Genomic DNA, 27,869 nt, shown 5'->3' with positions numbered 1-27,869 from the left:
TTAACTTTCCCCCTCTTTTTTATTATATCTGTGATTGTCATAAGTTGCTTTGGGGAAAATTTATTTCCTAGTAATTGTTTGGATATACATAATTAAAATAAAATAAGAAATATAATTTGAGGTTAACAACCGGACTGTGGATTTATTTTTTATTTGTTTTTAAAGGAAAAAGCCTGAACTCCAGGCACCCATCAAACATTCCTTTGCAAGCCCACTTTATCACCGCATTGTGCCATTTGCCATCTTCTCCCATTGCAGAGATCCCCAGTTCTCAACAGCAGGAAAACAACATCATTGCTGCAACATGATAGAAACGCTTCTTTAAAAGCGCCGTTAGCAGAAGGGCTCCTGCAAGCAGAGCAAAGGGATTAAAGTAATCCAACACAGAGCTGGATTATGGCTGAAGATCTGCTATGGTTTGCCAAATCGTGTCAGGGCCATCTCCTCCCCCACCCCACTCCTGCTCAGAAGAACACTGTGACTCCACTGGGAATCCCTGGACTCAGGCCAGCCAACTGTTTCTGAACGCTGCCTCGTCTCCAAGGGATGCACAGAAATCCCAGCTTGCAAAGTCTGCACTCAGGGTGTAATTCATTATCAGCAAATAAACAGATGAGCACAGGTATGATGTATTTTATCTTTATCTTTATCTTTAACCCCTCAATCATCTGCAGGCTCTCTCACTAAGAGACAAAGAAAACTTTCAGCAAAAAGACTCGGATATTTGAGTCTAAGTCTTTGACAAACTTCTAAAAAGCAAGGGGACGAGGGTAAAGGAATAGCATTTGGAATGGGGTGGGGTGGGTGGGAGGGGTGCTTAACCCATCACCTTCTTGCTCTCCCCACAATTTCTCCCCTCACCACTTTTTAGGAAGTTCCACAAAGCGCTGGATTCCATCACCCAAGTGTTTCGCTAAACATCTAGTTTGACCGTAAGGCAATTAGGAGGAAAATGATATTAAAATCCACAGTCACTTGATAGCTAATGCACATGAAAGAAGGCAGCTGTCTACTTATTTCATTTCATTTTCAATTTATATTACAGGCTTTCTTCATTGCTGTCCTCAAGGTAGCTTGCAGCCCATAGAAATGACAAAAATATACAACAAAAATCAATGAAAACTGCCATCCTATAAGCATTAAAAAAGGCCTGAATTCTTGTAAGCACATTTCAACAACCCATTTCAGATAAAATACAACAAAACACCAGCAAACAATTCACTCCATCCTCATTACAAAGAAACAAGACAATTTCTGCAAAAATACAAAACCTCATAATGCCAGAGGTCACGCAAAAAGAAGAATGGAGCAGTTAGGTTACATAGATCCTTCCTTGCCCTGTGCGACCCATCCAATCACAGCAAGGGGGCCAGAAACACCCCCGTCCTGAAAACACAGTGCCATCCATTTCATAGATCCAGGATCAATATGATGTTGAGTTGGCACTTAAAATCTTGGTGCCACAGCATCAACTCCCCCCCCCCCCAATCTCTTGGCACAGGCAAAGAGCCACATGGCAAGAGTTCTTTGGCTCTTGCTAAAGGCTTACATGAAAGGCCCAAGCAGCTCTCAAATGAATAAACTACCTGCTTCCAGGTGTCTGCAATTCTGCTCATCATCTCTGAACTCTTATTCCCTTCTCACCTGCACCATTTTGTAAAAGTTTAAAAGCTGGCATTATACCCAGGTCACAACAGCACAACAAACTGAAATTACCTTCCCATTGGTGACAAGACCCACAGGGCTTAATTCACTGGAGGGTGTGTGTGTGCAGTGCTGCCATGGCTCTCTATAAACTCAGCAACAAACAGGCAAAACCCCTGAGGAGACTCAGTACCATTCTGACAATCTAAACACACACAGTTCCTCTCTCAAAAGAGAGTCCTCACAGTTCTGGATTAATTTCAGTTGAGCTGCATACACGAATGTGAAAACACAATGACTTTCAAAGGGGTCTAGGGAATGAAGCCAAAAGTGTACGTTACAAGACTTCTGTCAGCTTTTTTAAAGCAAGAGTGCCAAAGTAAGAATATTGTAGCATAAGAGAAAGATAGCTGGCGTGTTCATTAAAAAGAAACACCAGAACATAACTGCTTTTTAACTATATGCAAGTCCCTTTCTTTCTCAACTTGCAAAGAATGATAAAGTAGGAGGAATGGAAAGCAGATACGGGAAAATGGTGGCACACACAAGAGTCAGGAAAGAGGACAAGGAGGGATGCAGAATATTTGAACCCATAGCCACTTCCCTGCAGGTTCTGGACTTTCCGCAGATGCAAGGGCTGCAAAAACCAGCTTTTCTTTTCTTTTTTTTCAGCTTTTCTTATATAATCAATTCTTACAGCACTGAGTTCCAAAGTAATTTTCAGGCTTGCTTTTCGACTTTATCACAGAACATCTTGTGTGCAAATGTATTCTGGGTGGCAGAAGGTGGGGGGCAAAAACAAATTCAGAGTTATTCCTGTTATCAAAGCAGGAAAAACTCTCTTGTCACAACTTGCCAATCTGAAGATTTCCCAGAGTGAAACAACAGCAAGGAAAACATTCCCACTAGGACTTATTGAACAGATTTTGCACAGAGTCATATAAAGCCTGAGGTCACTGCTTTGTTCACACGCCACTAAAGCGAAGGCTATTAATAGGCTAAGCCTCGGCCGCATGTTTTACTTGAACTCCAGGCGCTCTGTCTGTCTGACTAAGCCGCCCTTTTGGAGAACCTCCATTTCAAGCTGGATCCAACGCTAGCAAAACAAAAACCACCTGAAGCTGGAGTATGAATGTAGCAAATAAATAAATGAAAACAATTCTTATACCCAGAAAGCAATAAAAACAACAATAGGCTTCTGCAGGTCCACACTCCTGAACCGCAAGAAGACAACACTCGAGAGCTCAAATACCACTGAGGCATCAGGCTGATTGTTTTGAAGTTTCTGTATCTGTTTTATAAATTTCAAAGTTACCGTATTTTTCGCCCCATAGGACGCACCGGCCCATAGGACGCACCAAGTTTTTTGGGGAGGAAATAAAGAAAAAAAAATTTATTTCCCCCCAGGCGCTTGTGGGGCCGGCAGCGGGGAGAAGCGCTCTTCTCCCCACCGCCCGCCTGCAGACCAGGTCCGGGGACAGCGGGAAGACGCACTGTGCCTCCCAGCTGTCCCCAGAGCTTGCGGGGCTGGCGGCGGGGAGAAGCATGTGTCTCCCCGCCGTCAGCCTCCAAACCCCATTGGGAGACAGCGGGATGGTGGCGTTACGCCTCCCCGCTGTCCCCCAACCTTGTGGGGCTGGCGCTGCGGCTCTCCTGAAGCCTGGAGAGCGAGAGGGGTCGGTGCGCACCGACCCCTCTCGCTCTCCAGGCTTCAGCGAAAGCCTGCATTCGCCCCATAGGATGCACACACATTTCCCCTTCATTTTTGGAGGGGAAAAAGTGCATCCTATAGGGCGAAAAATACGGTACATGTTAAATGCATATTATTGTTGGTATCAACACCCACTCTCACTCCAAACCTGCAGTTAAACAATAATTGCCTGCTATGTTGAATAATCAATATTGCTTATTTTTTTATTTCTCTATTTTGTGTAGCAGGTTCCAATGTAACCACTGAACTGGTTTTTAAACTATTTTTTACCTGTGTTTATATATGGAATTGTTTTAAAAAATTTTAATGCTTTTCTTGTTGCGACCTTTTTACAATTGCATATTTTACTGCCCCAGGACCTTATGGTTAAAGGGAAAGTAAGAAACCTAAGAAAGGAAAACATACAAATTGGAGGGTGGGAGGGAATCATGAGGACTAGGAGCAATCTGTATTGCAGGGGTTGGACTAGATGGCCCTCGTAGTCCCTTCTGACTCTACAATTCTGTAATTCTATACTTTCAAGTGGATTTTGCCAGAAGAGCTCACCGCCTATCATTCTTTGCATTCTGCCTTCGCTGGGGAACAACAAATAACAAGCTCACACAGAGGTTGTGTATTCAGGAGATCAGAGGCTGGTGCCAGCCAGACAACAGCCACTAGCTCAGAACAAGGTCCTTTTGGCTGCGATCCTCACCGCCTGCCCCAGTTAACCCTACCCCCACCCCACCCCAGCCACCTGCTTTCCCCCGGTGACTTTTAGTTGTCACAACTGGTGACAAAACCCTTTTGTGAATGAGAAGTCCTTTAACAAGCTCACACCTGTTTCTCATGGCACTGCAGCCCTGCTGAAAGCCTCCTGAAAGCTGCGCTGCCCCGCAGGTCAGAGTGGGTAAGTTAAAAAAAGAAAAAGAAAGAAAAACCACCCAAGCATTTTTGAAGCCTGAACCAGAGAGCAGCTGAGCTGCCATGTGGCTCTGAAACTGCCCTGCTGGAGTTTCGCTATTCAAGCAGCGTTTGGCCCCACATTCCAGGGCTGGGCTCGGCTTGAAGCCTGGGACATTCCAAAAATCGTTCCACTGACATTTCCTCAGGAGAAGGGAGTCCCCAATGCAGGAGTATCTAAGGCCAAAGGGCTTATAAGAGCTCTTCAGAGTCACATTCCAAATGGTCAGTGTGTGCAAATGCAGAAGGGGAGAGATGGAAGCATCTCCTGCACTGAGATCTTTGACAGGGCACCCATTTCTGGCTTTTGTTTGTTTACTTATTTAGATTTGCATGCTTAAAAACAACAACACACAAATCAAAGATCAGGGCAAGAATCCAAAACTCTAAAACTAAGGTGCAGAACATTTTCCAGACAGAAGGCCACCTTCTATTCAGGGCAGCTGCCTGGAGGCAGTCAGAAGCAAATGTAGGCAAAGAAAATGTGAATTTTGCTTTTGTGCAGGAGGCAAGTTTCTACACACTCATGCACACCTCTCTTTCCTGCACTTAGGCAAGCAAGAAGCATTATTGGAGTTCAAAGACACAATCCAGATAGGAAAAACGCTTCTCAGTGGCTAATCCAAACAGGTAGGATCTTACCATGCTTTCAAAAGGCTTCAGTGGGAAAGTCATAATTTTTTGTGTGGTGGTGTGATATCTCCCTTTGGATCTGTGCTGCCTAAATTGGGTAACAGATGGCGTTGTTAAGAGGGAGTCCTTAGAGGAACAAGCGACAGTGCAAATGCTGTGCTGAGAAAATCCCAGTCCCTCAAAATCAATGCTCAGATTAAATCAATGGTGCATATTTGACGTTGACCTAGTTTTCATGAGTGAATCATATGCAGATCATTGACGTTTTTGCTGCACCGGACTTCTGTTTGTTTGCAAGCTGAAGTGTGACTGCTGTGGTGAGCTTGGCAGAAATACCAGTAGCCACGCGGGTGGCGCTGTGGGTAAAACCTCAGTGCCTAGGGCTTGCCGATCGCATGGTCGGCGGTTCGAATCCCCACGGCGGGGTGAGCTCCTGTCGTTCGGTCCCAGCTCCTGCCCACCTAGCAGTTCGAAAGCACCCTTAAGTGCAAGTAGATAAATAGGTACCGCTTTATAGCGGGAAGGTAAACGGCGTTACCGTGTGCTGCGCTGGTACCAGTTCGCCAGAGCAGCTTCGTCACGCTGGCCACGTGACCCGGAAGTGTCTCCGGACAGCGCTGCCCCCCGGCCTCTTAAGTGAGATGGGCGCACAACCCTAGAGTCGGACACGACGAGTCCGTACAGGCAGGGGTACCTTTACCTTTATGTTGAGTATGGGCTCACCCAGAAAGTGGCCTCCTCTGCTCCTGGTTCAGCATTACCAAGGCAGTAAGGTCAGCACTACAGTAGCACACAGCTGGACCATGAGCTATGGACCACACTGCCCTCTGCTGTTTACATAGAGTACAACCCCCCTGCATTTGGTTTAGTTGACAGGAATCTTGTTTTTCAAGGTACAGATGAGATGTAACAGAAGAGATAAAAACAGAGCAAACAGAAAATATTGAAGGAAATCTCTCTCAGTTCTAAGTAGCTCCCACAGTTACTGCAACCTAAATAAATGAGATATCATCAGAGACAGGAGTGCTGGGGACCAGGAGCCTTCTTTTGGGAATCACCAGTAAGGACCCAGTAAGGTCCCCAAGCACCATGCTTTACTTTCTCCTGTGTAAGCGAATGGATGCCGTTCATTTGTATGGCAGAAATGAAAGCATTACAGAACAAGAGCCTGGCTGCTGGATCAAGCCAATAGCTCATCTAGTCTAGCATCTTATTTTCACAGCAGCCATCAAGTCCACAAGGACTTGGAGTGCAAGAACACTCTCCCTACTTGAATACCAGTTGCTGGGAATCACAATAGTGCTCGAGGACAGCTTTTCGGTGGGGCAAAATCTGCCACCCATCCTTGACACACTCAGTGGCCCAACATTCATTCGCCCTCATGATTTCTCTGCAACATACCGTTTCCCCATTCCCAGCTCCTAACCGTGTCTCAAAACCGCATTCCATTTGTTTTGCCCCACAGAAATTTGTGGGAGAAATCTGGGACTGAATCAGCTCAAGCCTAAGTTTTGTTTTTTGATAATGAAGGGAATGTTGCTAGTATACAAATAGTCTTGCCTATTCTAAAAAGGTAAGGAGATCATCTAAATATAATGGGTTCAGATAATTACTTTTGTCCCCCTCATCTCACTTTGGCCTGGAATATAATCAAAACATAAGAAAGCACTTAACGTAAAACCACTTTTAGGAGACAGGGGATCAACTTTTTAATTGATACTTAGAGAAGACAGACAAATAACAAGATGTACACTTTTTTTGAACTGGAATTCAGAATTTCATATAGCTTAAAAAGATACATTCTGTAAAAAGGGTTGCCAATGTGTTGCCCTCCACATATATGACCACAGCTCCCATCATTCACAACCACTGTCCATGTTGGAAGGGGCTGATGGGAACTGTAGTTCAACAACATCCAAGGTCCACCATGTTGGCTTCTGCTGCTGTAAAAGGTAAGGAAAAGATGTATAGCAAGATCCACTTCCACCCTAACCACCTTCCCTCCATAGCTACAAATCTGTATTAAGATTCTCACCAGCCTGCAACCAAACATCAGATATTAAATAGATAAGAGATTCAATATATCTGCGACACTGGGGTTACTGCCCTTGAGCTCCTTTGTGTCACTGAGCTCTTCCCAAAGAGAGAACCAGCTGGCTAACTGACTGAAGATTGCTGTGTAGGAAGATCATTTCAAACTGGAAAACTGCAGGACTATTTAAACACACACATTAACTTTCCCCCTTCCCACATTCAAATACATTTACTGGAAAAGAGAATTCAACACAGAGCCAATCTTGTCTTTTCTCAATGAAACTGCAAGCTACAAAGGCATCAAAGGAAGAGCAGAAAGAAGCCAATGATATCATACACGTTGCAATTCAAAATCCAGAGTTGTCTGTTCCAGCGGACTGCGTCCAGAAGAAATAGAGGGCGAGTGGAGAAAGCTGCATAGTTGTAGAATGGCTGTTTTCACACCATCGCGACACTTAAGAAACACTGGGGTTAGAAGTGCCTGGAATAAAATGAGTTTTTTTGCAAGCAGCCTTGGCTACAAGGTCATTTCTGTGCTCTCCATTGTTCAAGTGTTCCTGGTCTTGCCTCTTGCGTTTGTTAACCAAATGGTTTGCTTCTTCATTCCACTTCCCTTCTGGGAGGCCAAGGGTTCGTAAACAGGCAATAGCTGCAGCTTGTTCTGCTAACTTCTTTGACTTTTCCCTGTAAGAAAGAACAAAACGTAAGGTAGGAAGAGAGCAATTTAGAAACGTACATGCTGCCCAACCCCAGCTGTCACACTTGCATGTCCTATGATGAATTCTCAAGGTAGGGCTGGAAAAGACTCCTGATTGACACCCCAGAGAGTTGCTGTCAGTCAGTGTAGGCAATACTGAGCAACATCAACTAATGGTCTGACTTGATATACAGCAGGTTCCTACATTCCAATTAATCACAGTCTGCCTGGGTTTGGACAACACAGCAAGCTGTAATTAATCAAAAGCATCTGAAATCATCACAGCTGTAACGGAGGAGACGGAACAAGCCCAAAGCTTGCTACAGTTCATTCTGGCAAAGCAAAATGGTAGTTTAGTGTGCTACATCTAAACCAGTCTAAAGCATGTGAAGTTCTTTAAACATTTGAAATCGCTGTGCCTCCACACCAGCATCACTTCTGTATTTACAGGTTATGCAAACTAATGAACAATTATATGTTGTTCCCTCTGCCCCTCCAGCTCCCATTTGGGGTAAAAAACCCACCCTCCAAAAAGACTTACCATAAAGTTGATCTGTACTTTTGTTCTGCTACCGTGACAATAGAACAGAAGAGTCTATCTAGTGGTCTTTCAACCTAAAACAAGGCAAGACATCAAAGGATAATTTACTACACACACACACACACACACTTGATCTTAGCCAAAAGGCCGAGAAGCGATAATTTCATGTTGTCTTCATAAAATGAAAAAGACACCTGTGAGCTGGCTCTGGCTACAGGGTCATATATCCTCTTGGGAAAGTGGTAAGGGCAGCCCTCAGGTGGCAGGTCCCTGGAATTGCAACTGTGAAATTGTAAATGGGAGCAACAGCACAGCTCTCTTTGAATACACGTAACTTATTCAATAGGTGTATTGCTGTGGTACTTCAACATGAAACATCAGATCCTGCCCACCAAGCAGCTAGGATATTTTAACTTGATGTTGGGGCAAATGTCACCACCAAGAAGTAAACCTGTGTTTGGCCTGTACCACTTCCCCTTGCAGATTGGAACTCATCCAACTGAATTTTCTCATAGAAATCTAGGTGTCAGGCAGAAGAGTTTGAGGAGATTTCACCCCTCCCATATCCAAGAATCTGCTAATGTCTCTGCTGATTCTCCAGAGGGGAGGGGGCGTTTCTGCTCTCTACTTATTCCCTCCAGCCTCTCATCAGAGAGAGAGAGAGAGAGAGAGAGAGAGAGAGAGAGAGAGACTGAGTGTTAGAGATCGTGTGTATAGATAAGGTTGCTGCTAAGAGCAGCTACAGACACTCAGTGCAGTTCAGCTTTTCCATTTAGCTCTGTATATAGTTGTATTATAGTTGTAGATAGAATAAAGAAGATATTTTACAGAGCTGCTCTCCAAGTCGTTTATGCTGCTATACTCTGCTGTGCGACGACTGTCTTCTTGTGGGAGTGAATCCGGTGCTCACAACTCTAAGCTGTGAGTCCACAGCACTTTGACCTGTTCCTGTGCAGAAGGTGGTCTCTGGAAGTGCTACCCAGCTCGCCTAGCCCAGTCGGGGTTGAAGTGGATGAGTCCAGTTGGTGGCACTGGCTCAGGGGCGATGCTGACAGAGTTCTAGCCCAGTCTACTCCCTGACATGCTAGTTTTCTATGAACATTGGATTTTAAAAATGAACTAGCTCTCACCTGAACAGTAAAGTTGCTTAGCCCAGATAATAGGCCCACCAGAACTAGATCTACAGCCTGTTTCAAAGATGCAAGGTGGATGTATGATCCAGTAAATACAAAAGCAGAAAACAGTTCGTCGGGGTTTTCACAGAGGAACTAGATGAGAAAGTCACTTCTCCCCTTACAAGGAACAGTTTTATATTTGAAATGTGGAACTATGTACACTAAGAAATGAGCAAAAAAAATCAGAAAATACCACCCTTGTAAAAGCTGCCCATCTTTGAAGAAAAAGTGCTCCAGACATGTAAAATAACTTCTGGCAATGCAATTTTTTGCAAAAAAAATAGTGTGGAAGGTTTCACATACCCCTACAATAAATGCCAGAGGGTGGCATCAAAGATGGCTGAAATCATATCTGACTGGAGGTCTTTGATTCTAGGAAGCTTCTATGTCACAACTTCAAACACAATTATTGCAACTTCAAATGATAACAACTTGCATGTGCCCAACAGCCACCACAGATAAATCTTAAATCCTGCTCAACATTATCTTTGTAATTATACTTTGCAGGTAGCTCACACATTGATCTGAGACTCAATAAGTGTTCAGAAACTAAACACATGTGGCATATTCATTTACAGACAAAACTGCCACATAGAAATAAAACATGAGACCACTTTCTACAAATGCAGCATGACTTTCAATCATGCTGCACACTACCTAGAAAGCTGATTTATATGTTCGTGTGTGAATCAGCCCATTTCCCTGGTAGCAAATCCCATTAAAACTCAATTGGATTTTTTTCTCAGTACAGTGGTACCTCGAGTTACAAATGCCTCAGATTACAAATGCTTCAGGTTACAAACTCCGCTAACCTGGAAGAGTTACCTCGAGTTGAGAACTTTGCCCCAGGATGAGAATGGAAATTGTGTGCCGCTGGCACAGCGGCAGCAAGAGGCCCCATTAGCGAAAGCACGCCTCTAGTTAAGAACAGTTTCAGGTTAAGAATGGATGTCTGGAGCGAATTAAGTTTGTAACTAGAGGTACCACTGTAGACATGTATAGGATTACATTGTGTCTTTCAAAAGAGTACTTGTTGCAGACCACAGAGACTCACAGTTTCATAAACAGGCTGAGGGTGCTTTTCTTTCCTACACCATTCCAAGAGACACATTTTGGGTGTGATCTGTGGGGGATATTCTCGTCTGAGGAGAAAAGCAAAAACATAATTATTAATCATCCCAGGAGAGTGAGTGTGTTAAGTCTTTGGATGGCAAAAGGATGACTGAAGCAGGCACAATGCAAAAAAAGGACTGCAGGAACAAACTCTTCTGGGCAACTGACCTGGCTGTGTGGTGCCTGTGCTAAAAATAAAAATTAAGCTCTGCATCCAGGCAATCCAAATTCCGAGCCAATAAAATCCAAATTCTACAACCTGAGTAAATTATGGAAACTGAGTATATGTTCCATGGATTGTATTCAATGTTACATCTACTCAGAGGAGACCCAATGGAATTAATGATCAATGATTAACTTAAGTTTCAATCATTTTGTTGGGTCTACTCTGAGTAGACCGTGGTTGCATACCCTCATTTATTATATTCTGCATAATTAATTCTCACTTTTCCTAATCATAATCAAAATTAAAGAGTATTGTGAGGGCACCAAAGGAACTTGCCCCTTGCCTGCAATCATTGAAAACTGGCTCCTCTCTGGCTCCTGAAATTTTAGCAAGCATTTCCCACACACTTCCAAGCATATCTGTGTCACCATCAGGGCTTCTTTAAATACAAAAACTGGGACTCTCAGAAAGCTGAACCTTGTGTCCATTGCAGACAGCAACCATTTTAGGTGCGTCTGATATATGTGCAATTGTGTCGAAACTGGAAGTGACCACAAAACATCACAACTAAAGGCAGGGGCAGAGTGGGGTGTTTGCAGGTTTTTTCAATGGAGAACAGAAGACATTGGGATAGCCCTGTACTGAAAGAAACAGAACAATCAAATCCTTTTTCTTACTTATCAAATTTAACGGCCATTTTTATGACATCAGAATCTTCACTGTGGTCTTCTTCATCTTGGTTGCTAGCTTCTAAAGATGCTTTTTTGGCTTCCAAAAGAGCGGAAGTTTCTTGGTAAAAACTGCTCATCTCAAAAGCTTCACTAATGACAAACAAAGCCACAATACATCAAAATTAATATTAGAACTATACCCTCTAATTGCAGAGAAGTTTTAAAGAATGTCAAAACTAGCATCTATCACAGGGATGGTATTACTATTTTCCCATTTCATAACTTCTTAAGAAATGTCTTGGGCAGTTTATGCCACAAAATTTGTTGCACGGCCGTATATGAAGTGTGTGCATAGGTTTCTTTAAAACTGCAGGATTACATTGGAAACATGGAAAGCTGCTGTGGGGAGTTGATTTCCAAAAAGATTTTGTTCCTTTGTCCTGAATGATCATGCTGGAGCTACATTTTTTACATCAAAGCCAAGATCTCTCCTGAACAGCTGCCAAGCAGCAGCATGGGGTACTAAGTTATAGCAAGGAAGAGGAAGATGTTTAACCTGACTGCCATTTTGCCCTGCAATCTTCACACCCCACCCTGCTGCAGCAACTATGTGCCTGGAAGCCCAGTTAGCAAAGTGACTGGGAAGTAGGTAATGCCGGAGGAAATCAGTAGACCAAGTTAAGCATCCTCTCCTACCTACCTCTTTATCCCCTTTACTCTGCCACTTGGCAGTGAATGCCATCTGTCACTGAACATGCTGCTCTGACCTCAAAGACTTGTCTTTGACTCTCTACTAGATGCAATAAACCATTGACTACTAGGAGGTAGTCCTAAACTACTTTTTAAAATTCAGGGTCCTCGTATGGTACTTTAACTGAAATTTTAAAACAGCAACCTTAACAACACACTTCAAATGCATTTACATTTTAAAACTCATCCCCTTCCAGGCCCTCTTCCTCAGGCACAGTACAGTGGTCGCTTTACCAAGGGCTATTTACTTTGGTTCAAAAGGAAATACTCCTACCAGATTTCCTGCATGGATTGTGCTGCATGTAGCTTCTTCCCTTGTGCGTTTTCTAATTGCTCCCTTAACATCTGGCACAAGCAGTACTTGGTGTTGGTGTAGTGGTTATCATATCTCACTGCCTGATGAAAGCAATACAAGAAAGAACATGGTAGAAGAAAAAGCAGATTGTAATCATCTAGTGAACCTACAGCCTGTGGGCCTCCTTCAGTCACTTACTGAATTTCATCCAGCTCGTAGTAAGTGTATCTAAATATAAATCTATTAAAGTAGACTGAGAAGGGATGCTTTTGCCTTTATTTACACTTTCACCTTTCTCAAAACTATCCCTCATTTTCCCTTGTGTGAAGTGTCTCCCAACATATTATTATTATTATTTGTGGATCAATGGCTCTTGGGGTTGGGCTCTTGGCCTGTTCTAGCCCAGGCCATCCCATCTTGTTTCTTTATATTCCTAGGTTGGCTAAAATCCTACTATCTGGAGGGCCTATTTATCTAAAAACAAAGGGCTTGATGAAACTCGTTAAGATGGAAGTGCTGTTGTGGAGTAGCTCTTGAATCTGGAAATTGGGTAGACAGCATGTTCTGGATAGGGTTTGCACTTCCCTTAAAAGAGCAGATTCAAGTTTGTCACTAGAGCTCATTTGTTTCAGTGCCATGGAGTGTCTTTCCTGCTTTAACTGGTTTGCCAGTTACAATCATTCCTGGATAGAGTGTGGCTACAGTGACTTGTGCTCTTATGTTGGATTATTGCAATGCACTCTCTATGGGGCTGCGCTTAGGGTTCAGGTAACAGTGATCCTGAAAGATCTTCATTGGCTGCCTATTCATTTCCAGGCTGAATTTAAGGTGCTTTCTGTTCTCACAGTGACCATGGGAATTCCACAAGCAGGACTCTATCTCTCCTTAATGTTTCCAGCAACTGGTATTCAGAAACAACTGTGGATGTAGATTTTTTAGAACAGAAATCAAGAAACCGTACATATTTGATATATTCCTGCATGACATCCTTTAAGGGCCATGGACCTTCCTTCCTGAAGACAGAGGGGTTCCACATGGCAGCACGAGCAACCATGACTGAAGATGCTGCTGTTACTTGCTGGAAGACCTTTATGTCAGAATATTCTTTTATGAAGTCATGAGAGCCTCCACTGAAATAAGAACAGCATTACTTCTATCAGTATTAACAAACTCAGTATTAGAATTTAATCTTTTTTTAAAAAACAAAAAACACCAAGCTACAGCAATGTAGTTTAATTCCAATTAACCCCACAAAGCTTAAAATGAATACTTCCCTATGCTACAATCCTTGGAAGCCAAGAATGGCACTGTTTTAATTAGACTCAATTGGTTAACAATGCGCCCCACTATTTTATGAGATCATGCTGATCCAGCAAAGGCCTGAAAGGTACTCAAACCTGGTGCTATTGTTGCAGCCAGAAGGATTAAAGGAAGTTTATCATCAAAGTAGTCAAAACAATTGTGCAAAGCTTCTTATTCATAGTGAGCGTCCAAATAATAATAATAATAATAATAATAAAAAGAAGAAGAAGAAGAAGAAGAAGAAGTAGTTCAGGAATACTTTAAAGCAAGCAGAAACACTTCAGCCAAAATAAAAGGATTGACATCAGGAACTTGCATGACTGTGGATATGCACCAGCACAGAATGTGGTTTGGGGAATCCTGAGAATTTTAACTTTTAAGCCAACAGACAAATCTGGGACTTGGGTTCACCACTCTGCCACTGACAGGCACCCAGCTCCAAGGTACTGCTGAAGCTGTAATTAATCACAGGATAGGATAACATCCTATGTCAAGCTCACCTAAATGATGCGAAGTCCTTAACACTTGTAATTTCTGGGAATTTTGGAGTTTGAGTGCACATTAAAACAATATGCTAAACCAATGTTTTTTATAAAAAAAATGAATTTAGGACTAAGTACACGTTGCTCTGAGTGCTAGTGTTATTGATGTCATTTATCATGAATGAATCTTTCAGTTCCTATTTCTATTTTTTCTCAACATACTGCCCATTGCTAGATAGGGATGCCTCACAACAAAAGGTAGCGATCTAGTCCCACTTACTTGGCTATTACTGGTATAGAGACTGCTTCAGAAATGGCTTTGATCACATCACAGTGGACAGGATGCTGAGGCCTCTCTTCTTTCTTCCTTTGCAAGGAAGAGAATGAAAGGAAACAAACAGATCAAAGATTACTGGCACAGAGCATTCTTCTTCGCAGATGTAATTCCAGCCAGCCAGGCCCTTGCGGCACAGAAATACATTCAAGAAGGGCTAACCAGAAATTATTTTGCTCCAGAGAGACGGAAAATTAACTCACCTTCCATGAACTGCAACAGCAGCAACACCAGACCGCTCTATCTTCTTCACTAAACTTATTGTTTCTTCTTTCTGGAAATGGAGAAAAAGTCACAAACCGCCATCTGTTCCCTTCAATGCAGGCAGCATGTAACTCTATGATGACCTGGGTATATGCCCAATGAGTGATGGGAATTGGGCAGGCCTTGCCTGACATCTGTACCCTTATGTCATGTTTGGCTAAGAGCCTACACACACAGGCCCAGTGAACAAAACATTACACTCCAACTTTGAGGGGTGACGACAGGGTCTACATGCAGTGAGCTGTACATACCTAATGCCAGAGAGGGAAGGCCAGTGCATCCCAGTTCTGCTTCCCCTCTCCATGTACGTTCTACGCCAGCAGGAGCTATGTCTATCTTTGGCTCATTAAAATAAAGGTAAAGGTACCCCTGCCTGTACGGGCCAGTCGTGTCCGACTCTAGGGTTGTGCACCCATCTCACTTAAGAGGCCGGGGGCCAGCGCTGTCCGGAGACACTTCCGGGTCACGTGGCCAGCATGACGAAGCTGCTCTGGCGAGCCAGCACCAGCACAGCACACGGAAACGCCGTTTACCATCGCGCTATAAAGCGGTACCTATTTATCTACTTGCACTTAGGGGTGCTTTCGAACTGCTAGGTGGGCAGGAGCTGGGACCGAAAGAAGGGAGCTCACCCCGCCGCGGGGATTCGAACCGCCAACCATGCGATCGGCAAGTCCTAGGCACTGAGGTTTTATCCACAGCGCCACCCGCGTCCCCCTTTGGCTCATTACCAAACAACTTTAACAGAGCGATCCTATACATATTTACTCAGAAGTAAATCTCCCTATGTTTAAGAGGTCTGACTCCCAGGTAAATGAGTGCAGAATAGCAGCCTGAACCCCACAAAATGAATTTTCGTGTCTTATTGCTGAGACCAAATTCAACTAGTGACAGCACCGCCCACCCACCCCCACCCTGGATGTTGCTGGACTTCAACTCCCATCAGCCTCAGTCAGCATGAGCAAGGGCCAGGGAAAATGCTTAGGGCCACAGGGTCTCTATTTCTGGTCTAGACAGATCGTGCATGGATGCAACATTTGATTTTCCTATTCACAGAAGGGTAAATTTCACAAGAGTTGCTTCTTTCAATTTTGCACTATTCTGCATTTGCTTGAGCAATTATTTTCAGCTAGCTTTTGCAAAAGATATATTGCCTGCCATCTTAAATTTAAAAGCTAATGATTTCCATCCTTTTAAGCTTCCTTGGTTTGTCATAGACTGCCTAGGCAGCAGTGCTATTTTATTCATTTCTGATAAAATACAACTATTACTGTATTATCATAATTTACTGTGCTTTCTGGTCAAAGCACTGCGCATTTGCCCAAGATCCAATGTTTCAAAAACCACAAGATGTTCTTACTGACGGCAGGATTCTGATTTTGCAGGTCACTGGCTTAGAAATGCCTTTGACAAGAGTAGTCAGAATCTAAAGAGACAAAAAAGGACTGTTTCAGCAAAAGGAAAGCAGGACTTCAGTCTTGACATGCCTAGCTAGTACTGCTAAGATTTCCTCACTTGCTCTGCCATCCCTCCCCACTTCACTTCCTTTCTCAGTAAGAAAGGAGCACAAGCACCTTAAAAAGTGAACAACATCTTAAATCTAATTCACTATCTGCTCAGCCCGTTTGTTTTGTTTGTTTGTTTTGTTTTGTTTTGTTTTGTTTTACTTATATACTAGACTTCATCCGAGGATCACACAGTAGCAAAGCACAAAAATACACAACATAATAAACAACATATCTTGAGGCCAAAATTGCCTTCCCCAGTCTGGTGTCATCCAGATGTTATGAAATACAGCTCCCATCATTCATAACCATTTGCCATGCTTGCAAAAGACTTGAAGTCCAAAACAACTGGAGAGCACCATGCTGGGAAGTGTGACTTAACTAATCCCTAGAACAATTGCTTCATGCTACTCCCAACTGTTCCTTCTGAGCAGATTTCTTTAAAAAAAAAAGTTGTGGTATGCTTGCATTTTCATCAGCTTTCTAACAGCGCACACCAGTTACTCTGGCACCCCATTGTTATTTGTTCATTCTCTGAATCTCATTTGTCCTATGCACAGGTGATTGGAAATGTTCAAGTACCTTGTTTTTGTACTTCATCCTTTCAAGGACTTCTAATTCTTGACATATTTTAATAGCTTTTTAAAAAAATCAAGAACATTCCATATGCTCTGGAAGTCTTTAGAAATCAAGGATTCTAAGCACAAGCTGGTTCTTTGGTCCTGCATTGAACAGCGCCCCAAAATACAAAAACCATAGCTGTTGAGATAGCAAAATAGCACTACAAACCATCCGTTGTCTTAAAACACTTGTGATACAACAGCACACATTTTAATGCCTTGCCAACCCATCCAATTCCCAGGACATTTTGCAGTTTATTCTTTGTTGAGTTACAGCATAAAGCAAAAAGCAAGACAAAATAAAAATGAATACAGAAATTACTTACAGATTCTATCTTGTCGGGATCAGACAGGAGTGCTGCTCCCATTCCTCCCTGGGAAAAGGCACAAACAAAAGGCATTCATTATCTCTGTACCACAGAACCAACAAGGCACTTATCAAAAAGAATATAAAGCAGTACAGTCACACCCACACATGAAAATTTCAAATCACCACATATTATGCAGAAAAATCATGTTTGCTCCCATGGATCATTATTACACTTTCTGCAATGCTAACTATTGACAAGTAGTCTGATACAAAGCAATGTACATGTTTCTCAACCCCTGAAATCTTCAATTCAGGAATGAGGGACCTGATGGACTCCAACTCCCATTAGCACTAGTCAACATGGATGATGGGAGTTGTAATCCAACAATATATGGAGGACCACAAGTTTCCCTTTAGTTCAAAGCATCTCAGATAGGCTGGGGTCTTTCTCAGCTATGCCTGTACCCCTGGGCTAGAAGGACCAACAGTCCAACTCAATGTAAGGTATGAAGGTGGGGCTGGCACCAAGAGGCTTTCCCATACCCTGCAACTGCAAAAACCTATTTCTTAAAATGGATATTAAGTCGAACTGCATGCATAAACACAAGATGCGTTCTTTTTAAAGGAAGAAAAAAAATACAGCTGGACAAGAGTCAACCTACCTTAGTGGAATATTCTTTGGGGCATCCCATATTGACATCAATGCCAGCAACATCATTCTCTCTGAAATGCCAGAGAGAAAAAGAAATTGTGTATGTTAAAACCAAAGGACCCCCAAACATTTATACACTGCCTTTGAACAATGGATCTCCAAGGTGGATTAAAACAGTAAGATACAAATCTCTCATCTCTCAACTGTGGGGTGGCTAACCAAGGCACTGGCAGCTGGTGGGGACACAATGTTAAGAATTGGTGTTTCTGTTGATGCCATTCTTACATTGCCCAGCAGTACTGGGTGGTCACTAGGTGGCAGTGCTTCTCTTCTTCCAGACCAGGTGGAACATTGCTTTCAGCTGGGCTGGAGAACTCAAGAGAGACGCTTAAGGGGCATTATGTGAAAAAGCCAATCCCCTCCAAGCCTGCTAAACATGCTCCTTGAGAGCCTTTGCCTTGCTGGGAGGTGTCCTTGAACAGTGATCATGCAATTTGTTTGCTTGGATGGGGAGCACATGGGTGGATGAAGAAATTCTCAACTTTTGCAGTTCAAATTCACACGATAGGATGAGCTCCTGTTGCTCTGACCCAGCTTCTGCCAACCTAGCAGTTCGAAAGCACCAGTGCAAGTAAACAGGTACTGCTGTGGCGGGAAGGTAAATGGCGTTTCCGTGCACCCTGGCACTTGTCACGGTCTTCCGTGCACCAGTAGCGGTTTAGTAATACTGGCAACATGATCTGGAAAGTTCTCTGTACACAAACACCGGCTCCCTCGGCCTCAAGCGAGATGAGCACCACACCCCATAGTCACCTTTGACTGGACTTAACCGTCCAGGGGTCCTTTACCTTTTTACCTTTACTATACACAGGTAAGGTTCACATCCATTGCTTTGGCCACTTGTGCTTCTGGCCCATCTACCTTTGCCCCTGGGAGGCTGTCCAGAAGGGAATACAGCCCACAGGATGAAAATGGTTCCTCACCCTTGTCACAAGGTCCCATTTGGGGGTATTAAAATAAACTTTTAATATAAGGAAGCAACACTTGGCACAATAACCTAAACACATCATTAGGCTGTTACAAAGAAGCAGGCTCTTATTAGCTACTGTTTTGCCTGGTATAGGTGTAAATGCTGGCATGCGGAATATCATCTTTACTCCTGATGCACAAAAACGGATGCAGTGAGAGAGTAATAAGCAAGATAGTAATTTGTGTCAATTTAGTTGCAAGGCTGGGAGAATTGGTACAGATCGTGCCAAACCATTCTTCTGCAGGCCCCCAAAGGATGAAAAAGGTTTTTATAAAAAGGTAAAATTTGACAGATACTTACACAAGTTTGGCTACAGCCAAGGCTCTCTCAGCATCTGCTGTCCCCTGAACAGCACAGCAGCAAAGAGAAAAAGACATAGACAAAAAGTTTTACCTTTTTGTGAACCACTTTGAGGGTTTTTTACAATCAAGCAGTGTTGCCATTTTATGAAATAAATAAATAAAATAATTAATACATGGCAGACAAGAATTACCCATGATTTCATCCAAACCTTACAAAACAATGTACTCTCCTACACCCATGAAATCACAAGAGATCTCATTGGAACTGTCCTTAGCAGTACATTAACAAATGTAAATACCACAGATCATATTTGGATAGCAGGATGTTGAGGGCTAGTTACTTCCTACCATTTGAAAGACAACATGGTCCTTTTCCCTTTCACAGGTCCTGAACACAACTCTTTCATTGGGAGCAACGAAGTCCACTGTTCCAAGCACCTCTGCAGGACAGAAAAGGGAAACAGAACAGCATGAAGATAAAAAAAGCATGCATCCATCTTTTCACTCAAAGTGTTACAGTTCTAAGATCTTAAGAGAGAAAGAAAAACAAAATTGCTGCCAGATTTTTTTTTTAAAGGCATGCATTATAAAGATGATTGGCAGGCTTTCCATTTTCCCAATTCCATTTATTGGGTGTATCATTGTTAGATTAGTGTTAAACTCTTCCAAAGGAAGCAGGCCCATTACAATACACTTCAAACTCAAAATATCAAATATTTATATGCTGCTTTTTGGTGCAGAGTGCCCCTATCTCTAATAACAATCCTGAACAGGTTGAAGTCCCAGCAACTTATAACCTGAATCTTCAGCAATAGGAAGGGACATAGTGTACTTATATTTATTTTATTTCAAGGTTTATTTAGTTCATAGTTGAAGAAGTTCGCAATTACCTACACAACCATTTGGTCAAAAGGACTCCATTCGGGGGCTGTGCTAGAATGCATTCCATTAGCCAATATTACGGGGAATATTTAGCAGTCTGTGAAGATTTTCTACTAAATTAAATACAAGCTGAAGACAACAAACTATTCTACCAGTGCTCTGAGAAACACTGGTTTAAGGGATGCTTCAGTTAAGCCAAGTACAGTGGTGCCCCGCAAGACGAATGCCTCGCAAGACGAAAAACCCGCAAGACGAAAGGGTTTTCCGTTTTTTGAGGCACTTCGCAAGACGAATTTCCCTATGGGCTTGCTTCGCAAGAAGAAAGCCCATAGGGAAATCTCCGGGGACCTCTTTTAAATGCTGGCGGTGGGGAGCAAAGCCTTTCCCCCCCCCCCTCCGGCCTTCAGAAGAGGTCCAGGAAGCCGGCGGGGGCCGAAGGGCTTTGCTCCCCACCGCCAGCATTTTAAAAGCAGTCTGGGATAGCAGGGAAGCGCTTCCCGCTATCCTGGACGGCTTTTGAAGGCAGGCGGGGGGAGCAAAGACTTTTGCTCCCCCGCCGGCCTTCAGAAGAGGTCCAGGACCTCCTCTGAAGGCGGGCGGGGGGTGAAAGTCTTTGCTCCCCCCTGCCTGCCTTCCCGGGAGAGCGGAGAAACGCAGCGTGTTTCTCCGCTGTCCTGGACAGCTTTTGAAGGCAGGCAGAGGGGAGCAAAGACTTTCGCCCCCCCGCCCGCATTCAGAAGAGGTCCAGGACCTCTTCTGAAGGCTGGCGGGGGGCAAAAGTCCTTGCTCCCCCATGCCTGCCTTCCCGGGAGAGCGGAGAAAAGCAGCGTGTTTCTCCGCTGTCCTGGACGGCTTTTGAAGGCAGGCGGGGGGAAGCAAAGACTTTTGCCCCCCCGCCCGCCTTCAGAAGAGGTCCAGGACCTCTTCTGAAGGCTGGCGGGGGGCAAAAGTCTTTGCTCCCCCCTGCCTGCCTTCCCGGGAGAGCGGAGAAACACAGCGCGTTTCTCCTCTGTCCCGGACGGCTTTTGAAGGGGGGGAGTAAAGACTTTCCGCTCTCCCGGGAAGGCAGGCACGGGGGAGCAAAGAGCTTTGCCCCCCGCCCGCCTTCAGAAGAGGTCCTGGACCTCTTCTGAATGCGGGTGGGGGGCAAAAGTCTTTGCTCCCCCGTGGCTGCCTTCCCGGGAGAGCGGAAAGTCTTTGCTCCCCTCTGCCTGCCTTCAAAAGCTGTCCGCTCTCCCGGGAAGACCAGAGGTCCAGGACCTCTTCTGAAGGCTGGCGGGGGGCAAAAGTCTTTGTCCCCCTGCCTGCCTCCCCGGGGGCTTTTAAATCACCCCGGGACAGCGGAGAAGTCCCGGGGCGATTTTTAAATGCTGGCGGGCGGCAGCGAAGCCTTCGCTGCCGCCCGCCAGCATTTTAAAATGCTGTCCCGGGGTTTTTTAAAATGCTGGGGGTGGGAAGAAAAGCCCTTGTCCCCCCCCCCCACGCCTTCAGAAGAGGTCGGGGGACAGACTGTCCCGGACCTGGTCTGAAGGCGGTTTCCATAGGAACGCATTAATTGATTTTTAATGCATTCCTATGGGAAACCGTGCTTCGCAAGACGAAAAACTCGCAAGACGAAAAAACTTGCGGAACGAATTAATTTCGTCTTGCGAGGCACCACTGTACAGGGAACCATTGACCCTCCAGATGTTGCTGAACTATAATTCCCATCAGCCTCAGGAAGTACCGTATTTTTCGCTCTATAACACGCACCCGACCATAACACGCACGTAGTTTTTAGAGGAGGAAAATCTGTAGGCATGCCACCCGTAGGCATTCCCTCCATAACACGCACAGGCATTTCCCCTTACTTTCTAGGAGGAAAAAAGTGAGTGTTATGGTGCAAAAAATACGGTATATATAATGGCATGGGATGATGGAGAGCCCAAGAGAAGAAAACTGGAAAACCCCACCTTATTTGTCCCTCAAGTGACTGAATATATAAGCAGATACTTGCCATTTACAACTCTCTTGCACTGCAGCATCTTTATGTCAATCAGCTCCTTCAAGAAAAAAGACAAAAGTTATAAAAATGCATCAAACAAAGGGAAAGGTGGATTCATATACACAAAGGCACCCCAACTTATTCATGATTTAAACCGACTCAGGTTCCTATTACCAGAATCCAAAAATGACTTTCAGCAGTGGACTTTAGTTGGACTAACCAGCTTCAAGACATTTATGTTAAGGAAAAACTGTGTATTCACAGTTGCTCACTTCTCCTGGCTTGGACACTGTGACATTGGAAGAAGAATGCTTCCAGGGAGGACAATACAGCCAGAACCACCACTGATACATCGAGTCCCTCCCATGAGGAGTTTCCCATCAAGTCAGCAGTCTGAAGGGAGAACTATGTCACAGGAGCTGCCCCATCCTCCTGCCTGGACATGGTCACCAACTCTGCTCCCAGAAGTGATTGGGGGTGGGGGCTGCTTTTAGGGAGGGACTGCTGTGTTTAAAGAGAAAGTCAGCCAGAACTGCCACTGGAATCAGCAATGAGTTGCTGATCTTCTAGACTGCTAAAATCTGCATAGCAGAACTATATAACTGTGTTATAAGAATTGTAACACATTTAAGAAGTTCTGCTAGACTTTGCTTTTCCCTCTTCCTGCCCATTCCTTTTTCCTTGTGTGTCGTAGGGTTTAGATTACAGGTCTGAGGGAAGGATCTATCTTAGTACTCATTTTGGTAAGAGGGCCTTTTTGGCTAAAAGGCAAAGTATAAGTGCCTTAAATTTTAAAAAGTCATGTAAACCCTGGTTAGCATTTAACACTGTTAAGTTCTGAGTTGAAGTTTCCTTTTGCTGCTTAAGCCAGGAGTAGGGCATTTGCTCCAGAGGCTACATTTATGCACCATGCTAAACCAAGGTTTAATGCTACATGCATGAGAAGGAAGGAGCCACTGCAAGCCTTGGGCTCATGCATTCTTCCTACTTTCCTGCATTGCGGAGAGGATTTTGGCAGAGTTTCACATCACTTTCCACAAAACGCTGTAATTTTGAGGAAAGGCTTGTGGCCCTTGGTGTGGCAGGCACAGCCCGACAAAAGAAAGAGCAACGTCCACCAACATACTGCTTGTTTGCAGTTAACCATAACGAAACAAAATTAACACAACATGCAAGCCAAGCCACTGGGAACAACGTGAGCAAAATAGAAATATTCTCTTGCCTCATTGACTCAGCCACCCTACCTCACAGTATACAATATCAGCACCATAATCCAAAGCTAGAAGTCGCATTGGTAGAGTCCCAACCCTGACCATAGGTGCCAATATGGCCTTATTTCTGAAAGAAAGCGATGTTGTGTTCACCGTCATGTTTCTTGGATTGTCTGAAATGAAAACATTTTGGGGGCGAAATTGCATTATTGTTAAACAAAGACAAAGACAAACTACAATACTATATCTTACTTCAGCCATGAAGCAGTTCAGAGTGGGAACTTATATATGAGCTGGAAGCTTCATTTCCTTCCTAGTTCTCAGTCAGGCCCCAACCCAAGCAAGTATTTCCAAAGCACTTCCCCCTTCTTGCAAGTAGCCTCATGGGCAGCTAGGCAAGCACTTTGAAATTACTGCCCCTGTGGGAGACTGGGATGTGTGATCATTTTCCCCCTTTCACTTGGTCACTCTGTAAGACATAGCACCTGAGCTGCTTGTACTCCCTAATCCTTTCTCCTTTTTTGTCATGTCTCTTGGGGAACCTGCAGACAGGGGCTGTCCATTGATTTAGATTTATTTGTAAGCCACTCTGAGGGCCTTTTTTGGCCAAAGAGTGGGACAAAAACACTTCTGAATTACTTCTCTTCATTCTGCACTAGTCAAGCACATCTAGAATACAATGTTATTTAAGGAAACAGACAAATTGGTAAAGGATGATCAGAGGCAAGAAAAATAAGAAGGAACTAAAAAGTAAGTGCAGTTCAACAATGGAACTAATCAATTTGGGATAGCTTTTCAACCCTGCTGCAGGCCTTCAAGCAGAGGGTGGAAAGCAATCTGTTGGGGAAACTGAAAATCTCGTTTGACTGTATTGATTACAAGGCCCTCTCCAAACTAAGAATCAATGAAAGTCCTGCTTCATCTTTTAACTAAGTGTGTTGGTTGAGTGTTTCCCAAGCTTCTTTCCCCACAGGCCACTTGAAAACTGCAGAGTGTCTTGGCAAACCACTTCAAATGATTTTTCTGTCTGTTGTAGCAATTGCAATATGCTGTGGTAGGTGCTACATTTTTTTTAGTAAATAATAAAACATACTGTTGCTTCTGCTGTTCTTCACAAACAGTTCCTAGATTACAATTTGGGAGCTCCTGTGTTAGTCTGCTGAAGCAAAGAGAGAAAAGGCTTGTATCTGACTAGGTCATACTCAAAAGCAAACCCATTGAAACCAACTGAATTAAATCAGTCGTGACAAACTGAACAGCACTGATTTCAATGGGTCTGCTCTGACCATGAGTTCAGTGCCAGATGTAGGGCGGTGCGGGCAGTTTCCCCACACAGGGCATTGAGCCAAGGGAGCACAAAATGGAGATCCATAATTGAGAGGATTTGAGGGCACCACATTATGAAAAATTATCAACCCTGATTTGTTAGATACAACCCAGATTTGCAGCACCTTAATGACTAAACAAATTAATTATGGCATATTAAACAGCCTAAGCAACCTCCAGGTGTTGGTGGTCTCCAATAATAGGGTCATTTGATGCACCAAGGAGAGGAAAAGACCAAGGCAGTTAAGGGGGGGGGGACCATTGGAAAGTTGTGGGACTCCAGTTCCCATCAGCCCCTGCCAGCACAGCCAGCGGTTCAACATCTGGAAGACATCAGGTTTGGGAAGGCCGACTTATTATGGACTTATTTTTATCGCCTTTAATGTTCTGCTGCTTTCTTCTCCAAGCACGGCTAAATGAGAGCCCAGCCCAAAGTTAGGGAAGGGGGTTTTAGGGGAGGGGATGGGGGCTTCCTTTATCCCTTTAAGGAGCTTCAGAAGGAGAGGGGCAGAGGGGCGGCCTAGAGGAGGCAAATGCCATTCCCAACGAACTCACCACGCGCCGGACTCAGCCCCGCCTCCTTCCTCGAGGAGTCAGCTACCACGCACGCGCGCCCATTCCTTCTCCACCCCCTCGCAGGACGTCATCCGCACAAGTCTCCCCTTTCCCACAGATATAGAAATAGAGAAAAATACAACTTCGATTTCCGAGTTCTACTTTTGAAAACAAAATTTAAAAAATGAAAAGAAACATTTTTGTTCTTCCCTCGGAAATTGAGAGATGTCCATAGAAAACAACATAGACTTGCACCGTTACAATTTTGGGCATCAGCCCTGAAATATTTAGGTACGGTATGATGAAGTGCTAGGTACGGTATGATACCTATGGAGGTACCACAGCAATAGAGAGACACCACTCTACGTGCATAAATAGTCCATAAACAGACCTTTTTTGTGTGACTTCAATATCTTGTTATATTTCTGTGAGATCATCCCGGCTGGAAACTTCATGCGGAAGTATCACTCTACTTCTTTCTCTATGGCGTACCAACTGTTCATTCTCTGAACGCGGCACAGCGCACGCGGTTTACGTCATCAGCCGACGACCGCATGCGGTGAGGCCGATCGCCGAATAGAAACAAGAGCGGGCTTGAGACGTCATTAGAACGCGACTCTTAGCGAAACTTTCCTATTCTGCTTTGCGGAGGCTCCGTCTCATGGCTCTCGCTGCGTGCGGGGCCCCTCGGGGCGCCCCGGCCCGCTTTTCCCCGTGGCTGCGGCTGCGTTTCCACCGCTGGGTCCTCCGCCCGAGCTCCGGCGGACCGCCGCCCGCACCGGAGTCGGAGAAGGAGAAGGTGGTGCGGATCCCGCGTGCATGGCAACTCCGGCTGGAGCGGGGCTCCTTCAGGCGCAGAGGAAGAGGCGCCCCCGCAGCTGACATTCCTCGGACTGGGAAGCTTTTGCTGCGGAGCCGGCGGCCGGAACTCAGTCAAGCCGCTCGCCACACGGTGGGGCGCTGGGAACAGCCGCCCTTGGTCTCGGCTGGCTGGAAGCATCGCTTGTCTCGGGGGGACTATTTCCAGCTGCAGCGAATGCGACAGGAGGCGCCTCAGGAGCGAGACCCCGATGCTGCTCCCTCCTCTTTCCAAGCTCTGGGAGTGCAGCCACAGCTGGCCTCCATCTTAGAGGATGTTCTCAGCATCTCTAAGCCCACTGCTGTGCAGATACGTGCCATCCCTCCCCTGCTGACGGGGTGCAATGCGCTGTGTGCTGCAGAGACTGGCAGCGGGAAAACCCTGGCCTACCTGCTGCCCCTTATCCAGCGGCTCTTGCAATCCCCGGCCCTCACATATGGGGCCGCTGCTATCCCTGCCCCCCGCTCCTTGGTGGTGTTGCCATCCCGGGAGCTTGCAGGACAGGTGCGACGCGTTGCCTCTTACCTGTGCACTCCACTGGACTTGCAGGTGACAGATATAGGTGGTGGCCGGGGCAAACACTCTGTCCAGCAGAAGCTCCGGGCTGGTCCTGCTGATCTCTTGGTGGCCACACCAGGTGCACTGTATAAGGCTTTGCAGAGAAAGGGATTGTCCCTGGAAAAGCTGTGCTGCCTAGTGTTGGATGAAGTGGACACCTTGCTGGATCCCACATTTGTAGACCTTGTGGAAGATGTGCTTCGGCATGCCTTCTTTGCCACTAGCCCTGAGGAACTTGGTGATGTTTGGAATCCTAAAGCCCAGTTAGTGGCTGTAGGAGCCACCCTTCCAAAGGGGTTGGGTGACCTGCTGAGTAAAGTCACTGATCTGAGCAGCTTCAATGTCCTAAAAAGCTTTAGTCTGCATCGTCTTCAACCTCATGTTGAGCAAAAGTTTGTGCGTCTGAAAGGCGCTGACAAGGTGGTGGAGCTGTTGCAGCTTATAAAAGACCGGGGGCCCTCATCTGGAGCTGTTTTGATTTTCTGCAACAAGGCCAGCACTGTCAACTGGCTTGGTTACATTTTGGATGATCATAAAATTAAACACCTACGCCTGCAAGGACAGATGCCAGCACTTGAGAGAGCTGGCATCTTTGACACCTTCCAGAAAGGCCAGTTTGACATCTTAGTATGCACTGATATTGCTTCCCGGGGTCTGGACACCACCCATGTGGAGCTAGTTGTGAACTATGACTTCCCAGCAACACTGCACGATTATCTGCACCGTGTTGGGCGTATTGGTCGCACAGGCAGTAAGTTCCCTGGGACTGCAGTTAGCTTTGTAACCCACAGGTGGGATGTGGACCTTGTCCGGAAAATAGAAACTGCAGCTCGTAAAAGGACTCCATTGCCAGGGATGGAACCTGTTGTTAAAGAAGCTTTGTCTAAAAAGAAAAAGCCCTGAGTCTCACCAAAGGATTCTAGTTTAAAGTGATGTTTGAATAGGTACTTGACTGTGTAAGTGCAATCAAACATTCCGTGTACTTAGGTTGAGAACCTATGCAAAAGAGCAGCCCAACCAAATAACTATGTGTACTCATTAAAGGCACAAGAATAAATTACTGTTGGAATGGAATTGTCTGACTTCTCAGTTTCATGTAGGCTCATGCTTGTGTGTTAGGTGAGCACATCCATCAGATAAAGGGGAGGGAGGAACTATTCTGTGTGATCCCCTTACTGCTTTCACCTAAATTTATCCCATACACCAGGATCCAGAAAGGCTAGTTCGATGCTACCTCTCTTATCACAATTAGTTTCCTAAATCCATGGAAGCTTTTACAATGGCTTGAATTTCTGCTTGTAGTTCAAATTTTGTTTTCGTT

At 44.8% G+C, this 27,869-nt stretch overlaps 2 protein-coding genes across 9 annotated transcripts; one reads left to right on the top strand and one right to left on the bottom strand.

Moving 5' to 3' along the window:
* DUS2 (dihydrouridine synthase 2) lies at window positions 1-25,582 on the bottom strand. Of its 8 annotated transcripts, none has more exons than XR_014566996.1 (17): window positions 24,344-25,125; window positions 23,284-23,423; window positions 22,052-22,097; window positions 19,522-19,613; window positions 19,172-19,215; window positions 17,852-17,912; window positions 17,206-17,253; window positions 16,115-16,180; window positions 14,694-14,764; window positions 14,437-14,523; window positions 13,334-13,502; window positions 12,352-12,473; window positions 11,334-11,477; window positions 10,432-10,519; window positions 8,203-8,276; window positions 7,192-7,648; window positions 1-14 (listed from the first exon to the last, which is right to left on the bottom strand). XR_014566996.1 is itself a non-coding variant. In XM_083749950.1 (17 exons), exons 3-17 carry the CDS (start codon window positions 23,407-23,409, stop codon window positions 7,420-7,422), a joined length of 1,467 nt encoding a protein of 488 aa, XP_083606076.1. In that variant the 5' UTR covers window positions 23,410-23,423; window positions 24,344-24,406; window positions 25,132-25,208; the 3' UTR covers window positions 6,615-7,419. The 8 variants fall into 8 exon arrangements, 7 of the variants coding, with proteins under 7 accessions (XP_083606076.1, XP_083606077.1, XP_083606080.1 ...); XM_083749950.1 differs by lacking the exon at window positions 1-14 and adding an exon at window positions 25,132-25,208 and having other exon boundaries at window positions 6,615-7,648; window positions 24,344-24,406; XM_083749951.1 differs by lacking the exon at window positions 1-14 and having other exon boundaries at window positions 6,615-7,648; window positions 24,344-24,406; window positions 24,751-25,125.
* Window positions 25,583-25,680: 98 nt separating this feature from the next.
* DDX28 (DEAD-box helicase 28) lies at window positions 25,681-27,605 on the top strand. Its single transcript, XM_083749930.1, has one exon. The coding sequence runs from the start codon at window positions 25,793-25,795 to the stop codon at window positions 27,449-27,451; it is 1,659 nt and encodes a 552-aa protein (XP_083606056.1). The 5' UTR covers window positions 25,681-25,792; the 3' UTR covers window positions 27,452-27,605.
* Window positions 27,606-27,869: the final 264 nt, after the last annotated feature.

This window comes from Podarcis gaigeae, assembly GCF_964106915.1.
Source record: "Podarcis gaigeae genome assembly, chromosome: 8".
Taxonomy (NCBI): Eukaryota; Metazoa; Chordata; class Lepidosauria; order Squamata; family Lacertidae; genus Podarcis; species Podarcis gaigeae.
This window is presented reverse-complemented; position numbering and strand designations above follow the sequence as displayed.

Coding starts and splice junctions, on each gene's coding strand:
- DUS2 (XM_083749954.1), bottom strand. CDS start 23,409: ATGACGGTGAACACAACATCGCTTTCTTTCAGAAATAAGGCCATATTG. Junction 16,181..17,205: donor ATCCCGACAAGATAGAATCT/GTAAGTAATTTC, acceptor TTGTCTCTTTAG/ATTCTGACTACTCTTGTCAA. Junction 13,503..14,436: donor TCTATACCAGTAATAGCCAA/GTAAGTGGGACT, acceptor TTCTTATTTCAG/TGGAGGCTCTCATGACTTCA.
- DDX28 (XM_083749930.1), top strand. CDS start 25,793: ATGGCTCTCGCTGCGTGCGGGGCCCCTCGGGGCGCCCCGGCCCGCTTT.